General features: G+C 45.1%; 2 protein-coding genes across 3 annotated transcripts in view; one reads left to right on the plus strand and one right to left on the minus strand.

The window, feature by feature from the left end:
• Positions 1-21,529, plus strand: part of LOC311529854 (olfactory receptor 226-like) — a gene marked incomplete at both ends in the record, with an annotated part of 83,379 nt that overhangs the window by 51,802 nt on the left and 10,048 nt on the right. The gene's annotated exons all lie outside the window — the stretch shown is intronic.
• LOC311529832 (olfactory receptor 11L1-like) lies at positions 51-19,800 on the minus strand. 2 transcript variants are annotated; one of them, XM_084646092.1, is made up of 3 exons: positions 19,644-19,800; positions 7,239-7,302; positions 51-1,982 (listed from the first exon to the last, which is right to left on the minus strand). In XM_084646092.1, the coding sequence occupies exon 3, from the start codon at positions 1,962-1,964 to the stop codon at positions 984-986; it is 981 nt and encodes a 326-aa protein (XP_084502218.1). In that variant the 5' UTR covers positions 1,965-1,982; positions 7,239-7,302; positions 19,644-19,800; the 3' UTR covers positions 51-983. The 2 variants fall into 2 exon arrangements, with proteins under 2 accessions (XP_084502218.1, XP_084502219.1); XM_084646093.1 differs by lacking the exons at positions 7,239-7,302; positions 19,644-19,800 and adding an exon at positions 5,905-6,031.

Genomic DNA, 21,529 nt, shown 5'->3' on the forward strand with positions numbered 1-21,529 from the left:
TAATTTAAATTTATAATTGCAAATTACTTTTACAATAGTTAAAACATCTGCTTGCATACATAACTGTTTAAACTATGCAATATGCTATAATAATGGAGGAGAAGAGGATGGTCCAGCAGGGAGGTGTTCAGATATCATGGATGTAGTACAAGACCCTGGATGGCCTGAGAGAGAGAGAGTCACTATCTGTGAAAGGATAGTGGATAGATTATAGTGGCAAACAATAGACTGACAGACAATCGAATAGAAACAAGGCCACATTTTTAAAGAAATTTAGGAACTCATGGGATTTCCAAATGCACCTAGGCATCTAACACTAAGGATTTGTCTTCACTATGGGGCTAAATTGGCGGTGCTGTGATTGATGCAGCGGTGTTGATTTAGCGGGTCTGGTGAAGATGCAATAAGTCGCTGGGAAAGCGCTCTCCCGTCAACTTCAGTATATGACCTCAATGAGAGGCGGAAGCTATGTCGATAAGAGAGCCTCTCCCACCAACATAGAGCAGGGTAGAAACTGCGGCGAGTCGATGTAAACTATGTCGACTTAAGTTACGCAAGTTACGTAACATACATCAACTTACCCTGTACAGTAGACAAGGCCTAATTAAAATCTATGACTTTTAGGCACTGAAGTGCTTTTGAATACCCCACTATTTGCCTAAATACCTTTAAAGATATGTCCCTTGGACACTATAGAAAACAGGTTAGAAAGAGAGAGTGGGGGGGGCAAGGGGGGATGTTTGCTTGGTGATAGATAGATAGATAGATAGATAGATAGATAGATAGATAGATAGATAGATAGATAGATAGATAGATAGATGATTTATCCGGCATATGAGAGAGAGTGAGAGAGAGAGAGAGAAAGCCTATAGTAAAGTTAGTTAAGTTAAAAGGAATGAAACATATTGACTTAGAGGAATACTTATTTAACATCACACACACACACGCACTCCCTGCCATACTCAGCTTCACCTTCCCCTCTATTACCAACCCCTGTTAGGAATGTTCCCAGCCTTGGGCAGCAGTACACACCTTCCCATCACTGCTTTCCTCAGAGCTTCTTTAACCTCCTTGTTCCTCAGGCAGTATATAATGGGGTTGAGCATGGGCGTCACCACCGTGTAGAATATGGACACCAGCTTGTTGAAGTTGACTGAGTCTTTGGAGTAGCTGGACGTTGGCCGCACATACATGAACATCAGGGTGCCAAAGAAGATGGTCACCACAGCCAAGTGGGAGCCGCAGGTAGAGAAAGCTTTCTGGCGCCCCAGGGCCGAAGGGATCTGCAGGATCGTCACGATGATGAGAACGTATGAGACCACGATTAGAAGGAAGGAGCTGACGATGACGCTGGTGGCCACAATGAAATTGACTGTCTCGGCCTTGCGGGGGTCCCTGCAGGACAGTTTCAGCAAGGGTGGGGCATCGCAGAAGAAATGGTTGATCTCGTTGGGCCCACAGAATGGCAGCTTGCAGAGGGAGACCAGAGGTGGAACATTGACAACAAAAGCACCTATCCAAGAGCATATGGCCAGACGAACACAAACCCTGTTGTTCATGAGGATCGGGTAGCGCAGCGGGTTGCAGATGGCTAAGTAGCGATCATAAGCCATGATGGCCAGGATGAAGCACTCAGCTGTACCCAAGGTGATGAGAAAGTACAGCTGGGCGAGGCAACCGGCATATGAGATGGACCTGTCTGTGGCCAGGAAGACCTGCAGCATCTTGGGAACAATGTTGGAGGTGTACCAGATCTCCAGGAAGGAGAAGTTGCTGAGGAAGAAGTACATGGGGGTGTGGAGGCGGAGGTCGAGACGTACTATTGTGATGATGACAATATGTCCAGACAAGGTCATGAGGTAGATGATCAAGCCCACAAAAAAGAGCAAGAGCTGCAGCTTCTGGAGGCTTGGGAAGCCCAGGATGATGAAGTGGGTTACAATTGTTGTGTTCCAAACCTCCATAGCCACATAGTGTCAGATCTGTGGGGTTAATACAAAGAAAAATACACCATGTCTTACTAGAATTAAACACATGATTAATTAAAGTGGCAGGAAATTGGGGTGGATAGAGAGAGAGAGAGAGGAGGAGGAGGAGGAGGAGGAGGAAGAGGAAGAGAGCCTTATAAGCCCTTGTATTAGAGGCCTGTTATGAGCTAGGACCTGCTTACAGAATTTGGCAAGAATAGGGCTGATATTGCAGAAATACATATTTCTAAGAAGTCCTAAGCACAGAGTACTTACACAAACACATTCCAATATTAAGTGGTACCAGAACATTCTGATATCAAGGATGGTACAAAAACATTCTCCCGGGAACACAATGACCCCTCCTAAAAGACAAGGTCAGGATAAAGTATGTAATAAAAATGTTTTAATTGAACCAACATGTATAAGGTGATGAGTAATAACTAGCCAGGTCAGGGGGCAGTAACTAATCTATTGTTTTGTCCAGCCGAGGGGGGAATGGAAAGTTCCTCCATTCACTGAGCTGTGTCCATTGTCATGGGCATACATATCTTAGTATCCTCGTACAGTCTGCCAGGTGCTATTACTGTGCTTTGGAGACAATAAACCTGGCCTGGTGCTTTCATACCTTAACGAATCTTGTGGTCATTGGGCGGTTCACTAGACGTATGCTCTGCCAGCTGTCTGTGCATAGCTGGGGCAGCACACAAAAAAACCCACACACACACAGCCAAACATCTAACAACAGAGAGAGAGAAAGAAAGAGATGGGGGGGCATGTAGCTAGATAGATAGATAGACTTGAAGCATTACACTCTTTCAGTTAGGTAATGGAAAGAATGGATATCACTCTGTCCAATCAAAACCAATCAACACATCTGATTCTTTATAATGAGTACTTAGATAGACAGATTGCTGCAAACTTAATTTTGTATAAGACTAGAATTGGGCTTTTATCCACAACAGTGGTGATCTCATTTACTTCAGTGAAGCTATTCCTGATTTATAACAGTGTAAATAAGAGCAGATTCATGTGCTCTGAATGATTGATAACAATCATATGAAGAACAATTCTGAATAACAAATCTACTCAAGAACATAGTTATCTGCTTGGAAAATAGGTTAAATTCTCTAAGGCATAAACTTTCCCTCAGGTATATCAGATAAATCTGGAGGAACACTATCCATTTCAGTGGAATTACTCCTACACTGGTTTGACTGTGGCTAGAATCTGATCCCACATCTTTCCCTGAAGTCCAGACTCTTTCTCTCACAGTACGTTTGAACTTGAGTAACCCATTGATTGCAGCTGAACTATTCACAGATGTCGGTACTACGGCAATGTGACTGAGTGCTGAACCCCTTCAGCTGTATACCCCTGTAATTCTATTGAAATCCCCAGTGCAAAACTGCAATAGTGGAGTGCTGGATCAAGTCCTTTGTGACAGAGTTGGGATTGAGAACGTTTGTATTTGGAGATTTCGTTTTCAGACACTTCTAATTTATGGGAAATCACAGTAAATATCTTTTTGTTATATCTTGTAACATTACATCCAACCATGTACAGTTCAGTTCTGCTTAGACACTGCAAAGGGGGAGAAAAATGCTAATAAAATCCTGATCAGGAATTCAGGAATGCTTCATAGGATTGATTCCATTTTAATTACTCTGGTTTACTTTGGGACTGTTGAAGAAAACTCTCAATGAGATTTCAGAGTAGCAGCCATGTTAGTCTGTATCCAGGGGTGCAAGTAAGTTAGAGGACTTACCGTTATGCTGGAGTCCTGAGCAGGGGGCGTGGCCTCAACCGGAAGAGGCGTGGCCTTAAATCCCTGGGCCCTTTAAATCTTGATTTAAAGGGCCAGGGCTCCAGATGTGGTAGCGGCAGCTGGGAGCCCGGGGACCTTTAAATCACCCCCGAGCTACCAGCGGCAGAGGGGGCTGGGAGCCCCGGGGCTCAGGGGCGATTTAAAGGGCCCAGGGCTCCAGCTGCCGCTACCACAGTGGAGCCCTGGGCCCTTTAAATCACTGAGGAGCCCTGGGGTCTCCCGGCTGCCACCGCTACCCCGGGGCTCCGGGCTCTGGCAGAGCTTTAAAGGGCCTGGGGCTCCGCTGTGGTAGCAGCTGCCAGAGCCCCAAGCCCTTTAAATCCCTGCCTAAGCCCTGCTGCCCGAGCCCTGGGGTGGGGTGGGGGGCTCTGGCGGGGATTTAAAGGGACCTGGGGCTCCAGCCACTGCTACCGCCCCGGCCCTTTAAATGCCCGCCGGAGCCCCACCGCCGCTACCCCAGGGCTTTGGCAGCAGGGCTCTGGCAGGGATTTAAAGGGCCGGGGCAGTAGCGGTGGCTGGAGCTCCGGGGCCCTTTAAATCCCCACCGCAGCCCCGCCGCTGCTACCCCAGGGCTTTAAATTGCCCTCTCGGAAAGCTGGTCCTGGTATGGCACACCGGCTCTTACCGGTACGCTGTACCAGGGTGTACCGGCTTACTTTCACCTCTGTCTGTATCCGCAAAAAGAAAAGGAGTACTTATGGCACCTTAGAGACTAACAAATTTATTTGAGCATAAGCTTTTGTGAGCTGCAGCTCACTTCATTGGATTCATGTAGTGGAAAATACAGTGGGGAGATTTTATATATACAGAGAACATGAAACAATGGGTGTTACCATACACACTATAATGAGAGAGATCAGGTAAGGTGAGCTTTTACCAGCAGGAGAGAAAAAAAAAAACTTTTGTAATGATAATCAAGGTGGGCCATTTCCAGCAGTTAACAAGAACTTGTGAGGAACTGTAGGGGGGGGGGGCAGGGAAATAAACATGGAGAAATAGTTTTACTTTGTGTAATAACACATCCACTCCCAGTCTTTATTCAAGCCTAATTTAATGGTGTCCAGTTTGCAAATTAATTCCAATTCAGCAGTCTCTCCTTGGAGTCTGTTTTTGAAGCTTTTTCTCCTGCTGGTAATAGCTCACCTTACCTGATCACTCTCATTACAATGTGTATGGTAACACTCATTGTTTCATGTTCTCTGTGTATATAAGATCTCCCCACTGTATTTTCCACTACATGCATCTGATGAAGTGAGCTGTAGCTCACGAAAGCTTATGCTCAAATAAGTTTGTTAGTCTCTAAGGTGCCACAAGTACTCCTTTTCTTTCAATGAGATTTCGGTGCCTAACTCACTGAAACAGCTTCAAAAATCCCAACCTTCATTGGCTGAAGGCAAAATTTTTTAAAGTATTTAGGTACCTAGTGGGATTTTTAAAAAACACCTTGGTGTCTAGCACCTGTCCTCGATGCCTTTGAAAATTAGGTCCCTAAATACCTTTTAAAAAGTAGCTATAAGTCTTTATAGAGAGATAAAACACACATTGCACCACAGTTTAGATGAAACAGAACTAGAAATATCAAAAAGCAGAGTTGCTAATTTAAATACCCAGGCACGCCTTTTGTAGGCGTTGTGCAGATTTCCTTTGAGGATGAGGACCGATGGGCTGAAAATGGAGTGATCCCTTTATGAAAAGTGTTCCCCCATAGGTGATGTGGTGGTTTTGTCTGTTATCATTTTCCTGTGTGACTTCATTCAAGAGCTAGCGATTGCCTGGTTTCACCCACATAGTTTTTTTGGGACATTTGATGCACCAGAGGAGTACACCACATGTTATGATAGGCATGTGTAGGACCCATGGATCTTGAAAGATGTATTGTGTGGGCTGTTGAGCCTAGGAACCTACATTCATAACTCTCCTTCACACTAAAAGCCATGGGATGAACAGAGACACTGGCTTTATGGCTCTTTACAACAATTTGTAGCACACCCCACTGCCTGCTACCCATTAATTGCCCTCTTTGGTTCAATTGGTCTCGTAAAGCTTGTGTGAATGCCTTATGTTTAACAATCTGTCCCACCTTGTATTTAGCTTGGAAACTCTAGTTACCTTCTCCAGACCTGAGGAAGAAGTCTGTAAAGCTCGAAAGCATGTCCTTTCCACCAAAAGAAGTTGGTCCAACCTCACCCACCTTCTGTCTCTCTAGAAGGTCTTTGACTTGCTCCAATATCAATATTCTTTAAAGCCTGGTCTACACAAAATTATAGGGCTAGTATAAGTATGTTGATTAGAAGTCTATTTTTTAACTAATACAGTCATAGCTGAACAGCCCCTAATATGGGTGCAGCTATACCAGAATAATGTTGATTGATACCAGTAAATCTTATTCCCCTTCCTGCATGGCTATAGCAGGTATACATACTATATATGTCATAAATATAAAGCGAAGGGTAAAGCCCTTTAAAATCCCTCCTGGCCAGAGGAAAAATCCTCTCACTTGTAAAGGGTTAAGAAGCTAGGATAACCTCACTGGCACCTGATCAAAATGACCAATGAGGAGACAAGATACTTTCAAAAGCTGGGGGAGGGAAAAACAAAGAGTCTGTCTGTGTGATGCTTTTGCCGGGGACAGAACAGGAATGGAGTCTTAGAACTTAGTAAGTAATCTAGCTAGATATGCCTTAGATTATGATTTCTTTAAATGGCTGAGAAATTAAGCTGTGCTGAAATAGAATGGATATTCCTGTATGTGTGTCTTTTTGTAACTTAAGGTTTTGCCTGAGGGATTCTCTATGTTTTGAATCTAATTACCCTGTAAGGGATTTACCGTCCTGATTTTACAGAGGTGATTTTTTTTATTGTTACTTCTTTTTTACTGTTACTTCTATTAAAATTCTTCTTTTCAAGACCTGAATGGTTTTTTTTTCATTGTTCTAAGATCCAAGGTTTGGGTCTGTGGTCACCTATGCAAATTGGTGAGGATTTTTACCAAACCTTCCCCAGGAAGTGGGGTGCAAGGGTTGGGAGGATTTTGGGGGGAAAGACATTTCCAAACAATGCTTTCCTAATCAAATAAACCCAGATAAACATTTGGTGGTGGCAGTGGAAGTCCAAGGGCAAAGGGTAAAATAGTTTGTACCTTGCGTAAGTTTTAACCTAAGCTGGTAAAAGTAAGCTTAGGAGGTTTTCATGCAGGTCCCCACATCTGTACCCTAGAGTTAAGAGTGGGGAAGGAACCATGACAGTATGCAATAATGGTGTAAGCACATTTATACTGCTATAACTGCATCCACACTTGGAGTTGAACTGCTCTAATTATACCGGTGTAGACAAAGTCTAATTTTGCCATTCAAATCAAAAGGAAACTGTCCATTTACTTCAATGGCCACTGGATTGAACCAAAGAAGAAGGCATCTAAGAAATAAGGTCCAGTGAACACTTACGCTTTCCACAATTTCTACAAATCAGCTATCTTGCTGCAGTGTGCTCTGTCTCCCAAAGATGCACCTAAATAATAAATAAATAATAATTCAAAGACAATGAGGAGTTTTAACATCAAGAAGCATGTAATAACATCAGGAATTGATCAGAAAGGTTAGGAAAAACTCTTGCATTCTCACAATGGTGATTTTCAGAGAGAATCAATGGACATCACTTTGCCTCACTTAGAATGACAGCATGCAGGCATGATTTAAGTGGAGCAACTGAATACTTACTTTTTCGACAATTTAACAGATCAGATATTTTGAGGCAGTGTTTTATATCTCACAAAGATACACCTATAAAAATAGTTCAGAGCAAGGAATTTCTTCAAGAAACATGCAATATCATCAGTAACAAATTAGACAGTTTAGGGGAAAAAAACATGTATCCACACAATGTTGAATTTCAGAGCTAATTAAGCAGGAGGCTTAAGAGATGATTACAGACCTTGCTACACCTAACTCGAAGTGACAGAAATGGGGAGCATAAAACACTTTTTCTTCTAACTTCCCCTTGGGTCCCTCGTCCCTAAAGAACCATCCAATCACCATAGGATGAGCTCACCAAACAGTTAATTAGCTGTAAAACCAGTGGAGAACACAGAGGGGCGGATTCTGAGCTCAGTTGCTCCGTGAAGACCGAGTCCAGTGTCTGCTGAAACCAAAGCTCGTCTGTCCATTTAAATCAATGGGTGTTGGAACAGCCCCAAAATCAAGAATAGCTGTGCTAATCTCACTGTAATTACTCCAGATTTACACAAGTGTGCAAGAGCTCACTAGGGCTTGGGGGATGGCAACTAAGGGCCAGATTTTTTTCTCACTTACAGTGATTCAATATCACTATTGACCTTAGTGGAGAAGCTCCTGATTTACAATGGGGTGAGTGAGAGGGGAATGAGACATCATGGTATTCTCCTGATAGATTTCTGCCTCCTGGGCTGATTTGTGGACCTTTTCCCACAGTCAAACAAACCATCTTGGAGTAGGAAACCTGTGCAGAGACTAGTGGGATATCATCTCAGATACCCTGATACTTTCACAGGGTTTAGAGATTTCTCTTCCCCCCGAGGATGATGTATGAGGTAATGGGAATGAAGGCAGAGGTGGGATCTGTCCTTGTGTGAAGGGGCATGTTAGTGGATGTGAGCATGGAGACCTTCCATCCAATAAACTTACCAATACACTACAGCTTAGTTCCAATGTATGTATTATGTTCCTAAAAGCTCATGCTTCAGGGTTTCAGCCAGCCATCTGCAGGGGTCAGGAAGGTATTTTATTTTGAGTCTCCTTCCTTTGAAACATCAGGGATGGCCAAGGGCTGGAGATGGGACATTGGATGGAGAAAGCCAGGGCTCTGAGATCGCACCAAGTATTCTCTCGCTCAGGTGCTGGGCTGGCTGGTTCTTGCTCACATGCTCTGGGTCTAACTTTTGGCTTTTGACACAGTCCCACATGATATTCTCATAAGTAATCTTGAGAAAGGTGGTCTTGGGATAGATAAGTGGATAGATAATTGGTTAAAAAACTGTAAACAAAGAGAAGCTATTAATGGAATTGTGTCAGATTGGAGGGAGGTCTCAAGTGGGGTTCCACAGGGATCTGTTCTGTGTCCGGTGTTCTTTACCATCTTTATTAATGACCAGGATGTAGGAATAGAGAATATACTGATCAAATTTGCATATGACACAAAGCTGGTGGGGAAGGGTGCAAACACTTTGGAGGATAGAGCTAAAATTCAGAGGGATCTTGGTAAATTGTAGAACTGGCCTCTAGACAACAAAATGAAATTTAACAAAGACAAGTGTAAGGTGCTGCACTTAGGGAAGAAAAAAACAAATGCCCAAATACAGACTGGGGGGTAACTGGCTTGGCAGCAGCACTGCTGAGAAGGATCTAAGAGCTGTGGTGCATCACAACCTCAAAACAAGTCAGCACTGTGATGCTGTTCCAGAAAAAGGAAATGCAATTTTGGGTTGCATGAACAGAGTCCTAGCATGCAAGTTATGGGAGGCGATAGTACCGCTCTACTTGGTGCTGGCTAGGCCTCAGCTGGAGCACTCTGCCCAGGTTTGGTCACGAATGTAGAGAAAGGATGGAGAGAAACTGGAAAGGATCCAGAGGCGAGTGACAAAGCTGATCAAAGGGATGGAATGCAGCCATATGAGCAAAGGCTGAAGGAACTGTATGTTTAGTTTGGAAAAGAGGAGAGTAAGGGTGGACATGATAGCAGTCTTCAAATACTTGCAAGGCTGCCATAAAAAGATGGAGAAAAGTTGTTCTCTCTTGATACAGAGGGCAGGACAAGCGGCAATGGGTTCAAACGACAGCACAGCAGATTTAGATTAAATCTCAGGAAAAATTTCCGAACTGTAAGAACAGGAGGACAATGGAACAGACGCCAAGAGAGGTCATGGAAGCTCCTTCACTGGAGGTTTTCAAAAGAATGCTGGACAGCTGCCTGTCTTGGATTGTTTAGAGACAACAAATCCTGCATCTTGATTTTGTGGATATGTCTACACTGCAATAAAAGACTTGTGACAAGTCTGCAGCTGGCTCAGGTGAGCTGGCTCAGGCCCCTGGAGCTCAGGCTGCAGGGCAATGAAATAGTGGTGTAGCTGTTAGGGTGAGGGATGGAGCCAGGGCTGTGAGACCCACATGACTGGGGAGGGGAAAGGGGCAGATACACTGTATAAGGAACAATATGCGGAAGCAAAGGGGAAAAGATAGGAAGAAGCAGCTATACTGTATAAGGGGTGGCTATACTGTATAATGGGCACTAGGGGTCAGCAGAGGGTGGGGATGGGAAAGGGGTGGCTATACTGTATCATGGGCACTAGGGGCAGCAGAGGGTGGGGATGGGAAAGGGGCGGCTATACTGTTTAATGGGCACTAGGGGGCAGCAGAGGATGGAGATGGCCATACTGTATAATGGGCACTAGGGGGCAGCAGAGGGTGGGGGTGGGAAGGGGCGGCTATACTGTATCATGGGCACTCAGGGCATCAGAGGGTGGGGTTGGGAAGGGGTGACTATACTGTATAATGAACATCAGGGGGAGGCAGCAGAGGGTGGGGGTGCTCCTCTAATTTCACCTTGCAATATTTCCCTAAGAACAGTGTTATCATAGTTTCATTATTTCAGCATTACCACCCATGTTTTCAGCCACTGCTCTTTGGTCAAAATGATTCTATTCAGTTCAATGGAGCTACACCAGACTGCATTAGCCAGCTCACTATGATTAACATCTAATTAATGCCCAGGAGGCTTTGAGTCTGAAAGTCTCAGGAGCTGGTCATATATTTTCACATCAGCCACCCATAGAGGCTACTTATCCCTTGAGTGCCTCACTTTCCTGTGGGAGGAAGGTGGAGATGGAGGAGGGACAGTCAAGGGATGATCATAAACGGTGTCAAGGAATTGAATCCTTCAGTTCCTGCCATTGTTAGCACAGAGCAGTGTAAATCGCTGTTGGCAGAGGTGATGACCAGCCTCAGAACAGCTAAGAGTAGTTACTATCAAGAGAATTAATTATTCCAAAAGCTTAGCCATTCACTACTGTGAATGAAAAATCTCCCGGTGTATTTTGCTGAGCTGTTTGCCCTGCATTTGTGAGTGTGGCCAGGGCAAGAGACATTCCTGGACCTGGCATGGTCCCTGGTCATTGGCCCAATGTTCACATAGGTCCTGGTGCTGAGTCCTCATTGACTCCAATGGGAGCTGCAGCTGATAAACTGGAGAAGAAGGGCATGAATAATTCCCTGGGGGGAGCAGAACCTTTCCCTTCCCACGGTACTCCCGAGACATTTCATGTGGAGCAACAAAGATGATGCAATGTCCTTTAGCTGTTGCCAGTCAACATTTAGCTGCTGAGTTGCTGTACTTTGTGTCTCTAAAAAATAGCAGATAATCCCCTCCCTGCTCTTCTGGGCCTATTTGGCATCCAGAGATTGTGTCCGTTTGTCTTTGAAATGACCATATCTGTAATTGCTTCACCCTAAACACTACAATCATGTCTCACTGGTGTGGTTAATATTGCCTTGGGTTCCATCACACAGGACCACAAAGTGCTTTAGCAATGCATCAAACTGAATGTGAAATAGAAATGTACTTAGTGGTCTCTGGAACCAAGCCCTGAAATGCAGCTACCTCTTACAGGCAAAGATAGGATTGCCAATTTGGGTTGGACATATTCCTGGAGGTTTCACCCCATGGCAAGATCTTTAAATTAAAGGAGGGCAACAAAAATTATCAGGAGGTTGGGGCACATGACTTACAAGGAGAGGCGGAGGGAACTGGACTTATTTGGTCTGCAGAAAAGAGTGAGGGGGGATTTGATAGCAGCCTTCAAATACCTGAAGGGGGGATTCCAAAGAGGATGGAGCTTGGCTGCTCTTAGTGGTGCAGATGACAGAAAAAGGAGCAGTGGTCTCAAGTTGCAGTGGGGGAGGTGTAGGTTGGATATTAGGAAACACTGTTGCACTAGGAGGGTGGTGAAGCACTGGAATGGGTTACCTAGGGAGGTGGTGGAATCTCCTTCCTTAGAGGTTTTTAAGGCCTGGCTTGACAAAGCCCTGGCTGGATTGATTTAGTTGGGATTGGTCCTGCTTTGAGCAGGGGATTGGACTAGAGGACCTCCTGAGGTCTCTTCCAATGCTAATATTCTATGATTCTATGATTAATCTTTAATTCCTGGAGACTCCAGGACAATGCTGGAGGGTTGGCAACCCTCGGCAAACCAACACAACACTATTAAAAAGATGATGAAGGCAGGAAGGTGAGAATACCTGATGCAAAGTGGGAACTCTGTCTACGTCTACACTGAACACGCGTGGCTGGCCCAACTCAGCTGACTCAGGCTTGTGGAGTTTAGACTAGGGAGCTGTAAAATTTCTGTGTAGACGTTCGGGTTCTGGGATGTCTACAAATTGAGAAGGTCCCAGAGCCCAGGCTCCAACCCCAGCCCCAGCCCAAACCTACATCACAGTTTTTAGCCCCCCCCCAAGCCAGGCCCCAAGAGCCTGAGTCAGCTGACCCAGGCCAGCTGTGATTATTCTGCAGGGCTTTTATTCCAGTGTAGACATACCGTGTGTGTACATTGGCACACGCACATATGCACCACTGCAGCCCCCTGCTGGAAGAAACTGTTACAAAATATTGCCACTAGCCAGTGCACACCACTACACCTGTGAACAGCACAACAGAAAACTTGGTGGCAATAGATGGTTTTGCATTATGGTATCGCATCTAAGCCATATAACTTCCACCAGAAATAGCACTGTGACAACATGGACCAGTGTGTTCCAAACTGAACCCTCTGCCCCCGTTCCCTACAGTGCTGCACTGCCTGGAATGGTGCTGGGCACTGACTTCAGCATGCCCCAAGACAGGAGAGTGCCCCCAACTAAGCCCCCACCCCACTCCCTTCACCTCAGAATCCCCTGACACAGCCCAGGGCGTGGGATTACCACTGACTCCAGAGGAGAGCTCCACCGAACCACACAAATGCTCCAAGCTCTGCAGAGCCCCCAACCGCCTCACTAGGTGGGCATGGACCCCACTTCCTGTAGCGCAGCACCCCCTGGTGGCACACGGGATCATCTGGGGCCAATGCTAACTCTAACGGTGGAGTAGGTCCTGGATTTGCAAAGGTTTGTAGGCCGCTGACTTCCATTTAAATCAATGGAAATTTTAGGGACTTAGGGACTTTTGAAACCCATACTATGAATCTATCGTCTTCTTTAGGCCCTTAGAGCAGTGGTCCCCAACCTTTCTTGTGGGAATAGCATATTGCTATTCCCAGAAGACTGTGGCAGGCGACGGACACCCCATCACCGAAATGCCACCGCCAAAAGGCAGCAGCGGCAAGAAGAGTCACCACCAAAATGCCGCTGAGGAACGGCGGCGGGGTGTCCTGCGGGCGCACAAAAATGCCCCGGCAGGCGCCTTGGCAGGCACTGTGTTGGGGACCCCTGCCTTAGAGTGTGATATCAAAAGCACCTATTTGATTTAGGAGCAAAAGTCTCATTGGCTTGTGTTCCAATATGTCTTTGGCTCTATTGAAAACCCTACCCTAAAATCCATATTTAGACCTCTGGGCTAAGACTTTCATTGGAGCCTAGAGGAGTTAGCTGTCCAATGGCGTATGGATGCCCAACTTCATTAGACCCCTTTGAAAATCACAGCCCAAAATAATTGCCCTGATTTTCAGAGGTGCTGAACCCCCAACAGCTCTCACTGATTTAATGGCAGCCCTCAGAGACATGCATCTCCTCTGAAAATCAGAACTATCCCATGCCATGACTTCAGGAGGTCTGACTCTCTCCCATACACTCCCTTGCCTTTGGTGGCGGTACCCTGCGTTTATACCATTGGAACTAGGGGAAGAATTAATTTGGCTCAGTTACGTCTGTCTGATATGTTCAAAGGAGACTTAAGCAACCAACTTCCCCTGAAATTAAGTGGAATTTGGGCACCTAACTCCCTTAGTCTTCTTTCAAAAACCCACCCTTTCTTCTCAGTTACACCAGTGAACATCCATAGGCGCAACTCTGACTGAAGCTCCGGGGTCAGCTGTGCATAGCTCTCAAAATGGGTAGCCCTCCTCATCATGAAACACTATCCCCAGGCCCAGTCATGCCAGCTCTGCAAAAAGATCCTCTCCCCCCAATCCATGTTGGTTTCCTGTGCCCAGCAATGGTGCTGAACACTGTGTAGGTGACCCAGGAACTGGTCCACTTGTTCCAACAGCATTGGTCAGTCCATGCTGGCTGACAGCAATTCAAAAATGGTGCAAGCTCATCCAGAAAGGAAAAATGGGACAGAGACAGTGGGGGTAGGGGGGAATGGAATGCACCTGACTTCCCACAGTTCACAGCAAATGCATTTCCACGATGCACGTGGATCAGCAGCAAAGCAAAAGACCATGGGATACCCTTGGAAAATGCTACACCCTCAGTTTAGGGCAAACTGCTGCCATGTGTTCTCACAATGTAGATTGAAAATGGAACAGGTGTCCATGTGCATGCTACTGGGGCAACTCGTATTTCGTGTATTACCTGAAGCTCATCAAAAAGCTTTGGATTAACACCTCCCCCATGGTGTAGACACACTTTCAGTCTGGGTGGCCAAGGTCACGATTTGGTTCCGACTCCTGTCTCTGTCTAGAAGAGGGTTCATCAGAGATAATCAAAGGGAATGGAGCAGATGCTGAGTTCAGATACACTGGTGTCAATCTAGAGTGACCATATCCCTTTAGTTGGGCCCGGAGTCTGATCGTCTTATTCAGATAGAATCAGAGAATATCAGGGTTGGAAGGGACCTCAGGAGGTCATCTAGTTCAACCCCCTGCTCAAAGCAGGACCAATCCCCGATTAAATCATCCCAGCCAGGGCTTTGTCAAGCCTGACCTTAAAAACTTCTAAGGAAGGAGACCCCACCACCTCCCTAGGTAACGCATTCCAGTGTTCCACCACCCTCCCATGAAAAAGATTTTCCTAATATCCAACCTAAATCTCCCCCACTGCAACTTGAGACCATTACTCCTTGTTCTGTCATCTGCTTCCACTGAGAACAGTCTAGATCCATCCTCTTTAGAACCACCTTTCAGGTAGTTGAAAGCAGCTATCAAATCCCCCCTCATTCTTCTCTTCTGCAGACTAAACATCCCCAGTTCCCTCAGCCTCTCCTCATAAGTCATGTGTTCCAGTCCCTTAATCACTTTTCTTGCCCTCCGCTGGACTCTTTCCAATTTTTCCACATCCTTCTTGTAGTGTGGGGCCCAAAACTGGACACAGTACTCCAGATGAGGCCTCACCAGTGTCGAATAGAGGGGAATGATCACATCCCTCGATCTGCTGGCAATGCCCCTACTTATACATCCCAAAATGCCATTGGCCTTCTTGGCAACAAGGGCACACTGTTGACACATATCCAACTTCTTGTCCACTATAACCCCTAGAACCTTTTCTGCAGAACTGCTGCCGAGCCATTTGGTCCCTAGTCCGTAGCGGTGCATGGGATTCTTCCGTCCTAAGTGCAGGACTCTGCATTTGTCCTTGTTGAACCTCAGATTTCTATTGGCCCAATCCTCTCATTTGTCTTGGTCCCTCTGTATCCTATCCCTACCCTCCAGCATATCTACCTCTCCTCCCAGTTTAGTGTCATCTGCAAACTTGCTGAGGGTGCAATCCACACTATCCTCCAGATCATTAATGAAGACACTGACCAAAACCGGCCCGAGGACCGACGCTTGGGGCACTCCACTTGATACTGGCTGCCAACTAGACATGGAGCCATTGATCACTACCCATTGAGCCCGACAATCTAGCCAGCTTTCTATCCACCTCATAGTCCATTCATCCAGCCCATACTTCTTTAACTTGCTGGCAAGAATACTGTGGGAGACAGTGTCAAAAGCTTTGCTAAAGTCAAGGAACAATACGTCCACTGCTTTCCCTTCATCCACAGAACCAGTTACTCATCATAGAAGGCAATTAGATTAGTCAGGCATGACTTGCCCTTGGTGAATCCATGCTGACTGTTCCTGATCACTTTCCTCTCCTCTAAGTGTTTCAGAATTGATTCCTTGAGGACCTGCTCCATGATTTTTCCAGGGACTGAGGTGAGGCTGAATGGCCTGTAGTTCCCAGGATCCTCCTTCTTCCCTTTTTTAAAGATGGGCACTACATTAGCCTTTTTCCAGTCGTCCGGGACTTCCCCCGATCGCCATGAGTTTTCAAAGATAATGGCCAATGGCTCTGCAATCACATCCGCCAACTCCTTTAGCACTGTTGGATGCAGTGCATCCGGCCCCATGGACTTGTGCACGTCCAGCTTTTCTAAATAGTCCCGAACCACTTCTTTCTCCACAGAGGGCTGGTCACCTCCTCCCCATGCTGTGCTGCCCAGTGCAGTAGTCTGGGAGCTGACCTTGTTCGTGAAGGCAGAGGCAAAAAAAGCATTGAGTACATTAGCTTTTTCCACATCCTCTGTCACTAGGTTGCCGCCCTCATTCAGTAAGGGGCCCACACTTTCCTTGACTTTCTTCTTGCTAACATACCTGAAGAAACCCTTCTGGTTACTCTTAACATCTCTTGCTAGCTGCAACTCCAGGTGTGATTTGGCCTTCCTGATTTCACTCCTGCATCCCCGAGCAATATTTTTATACTCATCCCTGGTCATTTGTCCAATCTTCCACTTCTTGTAAGCTTCTTTTTTGTATTTAAGAGCAGCAAGGATTTCACTGTTAAGCCAAGCTGGTCGCCTGCCATATTTACTATTCTTTCTACACAACGGGATGGTTTGTCCCTGTAACCTCAATAAGGATTCTTTAAAATACAGCCAGCTCTCCTGGACTCCTTTCCCCCTCATGTTATTCTCCCAGGGGATCTTGCCCATCAGTTCCCTGAGGGAGTCAAAATCTGCTTTTCTGAAGTCCAGGGTCCGTATTCTGCTGCTTTCCTTTCTTCCTTGTGTCAGGATCCTGAACTCGACCATCTCATAGTCACTGCCTCCCAGGTTCCCATCCACTTTTGCTTCCCCTACTAATTCTTCCCTGTTTGTGAGCAGCAAATCAAGAAGAGCCCTAGTTGGTTCCTCCAGCACTTGCACCAGGAAATTGTCCCCTACATTTTCCAAAAACTTCCTGGATTGTCTCTGCACTGCTGTATTGCTCTCCCAGCAGATATCAGGGTGATTGAAGTCGCCCATGGGAACCAGGGCGTGCGATCTAGTAACTTCTGCGAGTTGCCGGAAGAAAGCCTCGTCCACCTCATCCCCCTGGTCCGGTGGTCTATAGTAGACTCCCACCACAACATCACCCTTGTTGCTCACACTTCTAAACTTAATCCAGAGACACTCAGGTTTTTCTGCAGTTTCATACTTGAGCTCTGAGCACTCATACGGATCTGAGTGTTTTCTTTTCTGCCCTGCCTGTCCTTCCTGAACAGCTTACATCCATCCATGATGGTATTCCAGTCATGTGAGTTATCCCACCAAGTCTCTGTTATTCCAACCACATCATAATTCCTTGACTTTGCCAGGACTTCCAGTTCTCCCTGCTTGTTTCCTAGGCTTTGTGCATTTCTGTATAGGACTTGAGATAAGCCGCTGATCGTCCCTCTTTCTCAGTATGAGGCAGGAGCCCTCCCCTCTCACGTGCTCCTGCTCGTGCTTCCTCCCGGTATCCCATTTCCCCACTTACCTCAGGGCTTTGGTTTCTTTCCCCCGTTGAACCTAGTTTAAAGCCCTCCTCACTAGGTTAGCCAGCCTGCTTGCAAAGATGCTCTTCGCTCTCTTCGTTAGGTGGAGCCCGTCTCTGCCTAGCACTCCTTCTTCTTGGAACACCATCCCATGGTCAAAGAATCCAGATAGCATAATCCCTTACTCTGCAAGTAGCACTCCCGGCGGGGTTTGCAATTCACTTTGCATAGGAAAATTGGAATCTGTCCCATTGGAATCAAAGGCATTCCCTGCAGAGCAGTGTGTTACCCAGTGGGAGTAAATGGAGCAGAATCTGGATGCTGACTTCAGGCTTGGCTTTTCTAAGGAAACTAAGGGAGTTTGGTGCTCAGATCCCATTGAATTTCAGTACATTCTTTTCAAAACCCCAGGCCCTTTGTGGCCCTTCCATAGATTTCAAAGGATCATTGTCACCATCATATCAATGACACATGGGTGCCTAACTCCTCATAGGTTCCTTTGACAATGCCAACCTCAAATAATTTACTGTCCTGATTCCAATAGACTTATTTAATTGGGGCCAAACTTTTACTGACATGCAATGGTAAAGTGCAAAGTCCTATTGGAGTCAGTTAGAATACAGGTGGAGTAAGTTACCACCAGACATGAGTAAGCGTGTCACACTCTGACACATTCATCCTCCTCGTACAGTCCCATTGAGATAAATGAGGCTACCACTGGAACAAAACAGTGCTGCTCCTTCTTCTGACCGACCCCAGTGTCACCCCCTGTAGAGCAGTAGCAGATATCCAGGCTTTGAAGATCAACTTTCCATTGGAGTAGAAATCATCAACACAGACCTGGACATGTCCTGAGAGTAGCATACTGCGAATAGAGGACAAGCAAACAGAAGAAGTGTTATGCTTGTACAAAACACATAAGATCGTTTACAGGAGAGAAGGCAACACACTGCATTTATTGAGAAAACAGCAGTTAGCATATGCTTTTCAGTCACACATACACACACCATGCACACTGTCCTGCCAGTCGACGTTATAGTTACCAGTCCGGATCAACCTAGTGGCCAGCTAGGTTGATCAACGGTAGGGAGGAGCCGGGTTCCGTCAGTCATGACATGATGCTCCAGGGACATCTTGGCAGGACGAACCCAAAGTTTTATGGCAAGGCATCCTGTTTATATAGTGATTTTTCTTCTTTGGGACTAATGAGCTTTGCTTCGTTATGCTGTCATTAATTGTTGTTTGATGAGTTCTTGTTTTTTTAAATTGTTTTTTGTTATTTTTTATTACAACTATTTTGTTTATATTGATAGGTGTCTGTTTTATTTTTAGAGTTGTTAATTTGCCCTTTTTTTTACATTTTAATAGGAGAGTGTTGCAGCCTTCTGGCGCCCTTGCCTTTGTTTATGGTTTCTTCCTTGTACATTTGGTTCAGCGATGGCCTTTAAGCTTATTTTTTAACACATACATTTCTTATTTACACACAAAACAGAATTAATTTACACAGAACATTTTGAACAGAAACATTAAATTGCAATGCAAAAGACAGACAATCATTGCATTTTTTTACTTATTTTAACATGCTAAACCTACAACAAATTGGTGACCCTGAAAGGTTTATCACTGTTTTGAAATCAGTTCAGACACAGATTCTGGCTGATGTATCTTTACCAATGGCCCATTAGGCCATTCCTTTCTGCTATTCAAAAAGGGTGGCTGGCAGGATATGATTAAACTATACACCAATATATTTAATACATGCTACATTATTATTTTTATTATTTCTTTTAAATTGTATTAATACAAACATAAAATTTTACTACTACATGTTTCCCTTTTGACCCCTCAAGAACAAGAATTATTGAGTGGGTCATATTTTATACAATTGTTTCATAGCAATATACTGAGAGACAATTTGAGCTTGTGGTTGTAATTTAACAAACTTTTTTTGTTGTTCAACAGCACATACAACACATTTCTAGCAAGCAAACACAGGACAATATTAACACAACTAATAATGGGTGAAACATAATAGACAATGAACCCTTAGAGATCAGGGACCAGCCTGTAAAAATGCTGTACCAATGATAGCATGTTTTTATTAGCATGTAATATTTGAACGACATGATTTTCTATAGTTCTTTGTGTCTGTTGTAAAAACTGAGTTACCTTTTTTAGTTTATTCCTGTAGCGGAATGACGACTCACTGGTGTGGCACCTCCTACTGGTTGTCTGGGAATTAGCTCTTTTCCAGCATATGGAGCGCCCTCTGCAGGCCGGTGTGTTGCCTGTCGCTGGCACCGTGTCCCTCCCGGACCCCGGTGCCCCTTTCCCTTGGAGTTCTGCCCCAGCAGTACCCCCACTCTGGGTGTCCCCTCAAAGGGGAACTCCCAACCCTCTAAACCCACCTTGCCTCAGTGGCTACTGCCAGTCATCATCCAGCCCCCTTTCCTTGGGGCAGACTGCAGTCTGTAATGGCCACTCATCCCTGGTAAGGGGGTAGAACCTGCTGCCTTTGCCTATACTCAGGCTGCCCCTCTGCAGCCCCAGTACTTTTGGCCGTAAACAAGGCCTGCAGCCTGGGGGTTTACCAGGGTGGAGCTCTCCAGCTCCCTTTGCCCTTCCTCAGCCCTGCTCTGCTTAAGGTACCTCTCTCTCAGACAGCTAGCCCTTCCCACTCCAGGGCTAGAGTAAGACTCCTTCAGCTTCTGGCCCACAGCCCCGCTGGGCCCCAATTAAGCTGGCACACCTGTGGTCAGCGACTTATTCAGCTTCCCCAGCTGTTCTTAATCCCTTTTACCCAGCCACAGCCCTCTCCAGGGCTGCTTTTAACCCCTTCAGGGCAGGAGCGGAGTGACCACCCTGCTGCAATTCCATACACATGTTTTTAGTAATGTGTCCTTGCTGCATGGTTCTGTGATGACAGATAGGGATAAGCACACCCATTTTTGAGGGCTCCATTTTTACACCCTTAGGTATCCAATAATTTTTTTTCCAGCTTACTGACCTATAACCTGGGGTAGCCAAAAGGATCCCATGATCAATTTTGGGAGCGGGCTTACTTTTTATATTTTTGTCTTTATAGACTGTTGGTGAACAATTTTAACAATAATTTTACCTAATAACAAATTTGTCTTAACCATGCTGGAAACATATTGCATTTATTTATATTTGTAGATGTTAAACAAGGACCTTTTTTGTTGTTTTAAAAGATGCGTTAATACCCGAACATTTCCGGATATTACCCAAAACATTTTATGTTCAAGTGATGCTAAACTAAGAATTTGCATCTCAGTACATCCCATGGCCAAGACAGTTTTATTTTCTACTTTTATTTGTTGTTTTTACAGTAGCCAGGAGGTGGTGTTTAGTCACTGCCACATATTTTATGTTGCTTTTAGGTTTACCAGACCTATTTCTACCAAATTCACAGTATTATTTGCCTGCTTGTGAATGAGACTATCTTGCAGTTGTGACAAGGAACTTAACTTATTTTTAATTACCTTCAGGTTTACAGTATGTCATAAATATAAAGGGAAGGGTAAAGCCCTTTAAAATCCCTCCTGACCAGAGGAAAAATCCTCTCACTTGTAAAGGGTTAAGAAGCTAGGATAACCTCGCTGGCACCTGATCAAAATGACCAATGAGGAGACAAGATACTTTCAAAAGCTGGGGGGAGGGAAAAACAAAGAGTCTGTTTGTGTGATGCTTTTGCCGAGGACAGAACAGGAATGGAGTCTTAGAATTTAGTAAGTAATCTAACTAGATATGCGTTAGATTATGCTTTCTTTAAATGGCTGAGAAATTAAGCTGTGCTGAATAGAATGGATATTCCTGTCTGTGTGTCTTTTTGTAACTTAAGGTTTTGCCTAGAGGGATTCTCTGTGTTTTGAATCTAATTACCCTGTAAGGTATTTACCATCCTGATTTTACAGAGGTGATTCTTTTGTACCTTTTACTTCTATTAAAAGTCTTCTTGTAAGAAAACTGAATGCTTTTTCATTGTTCTTAAGATCCAAGGGTTTGGGTTTCGGTCACCTATGCAAATTGGTGAG

Source organism: Lepidochelys olivacea (genome assembly GCF_965140295.1).
Source record: "Lepidochelys olivacea isolate rLepOli2 genome assembly, chromosome: 13".
Lineage (NCBI taxonomy): Eukaryota > Metazoa > Chordata > Testudines > Cheloniidae > Lepidochelys > Lepidochelys olivacea.

What these genes read in the sequence shown, in the direction of transcription:
- LOC311529832 (XM_084646092.1), bottom strand. Translation starts at nt 1,964, where the DNA reads ATGGAGGTTTGGAACACAACAATTGTAACCCACTTCATCATCCTGGGC.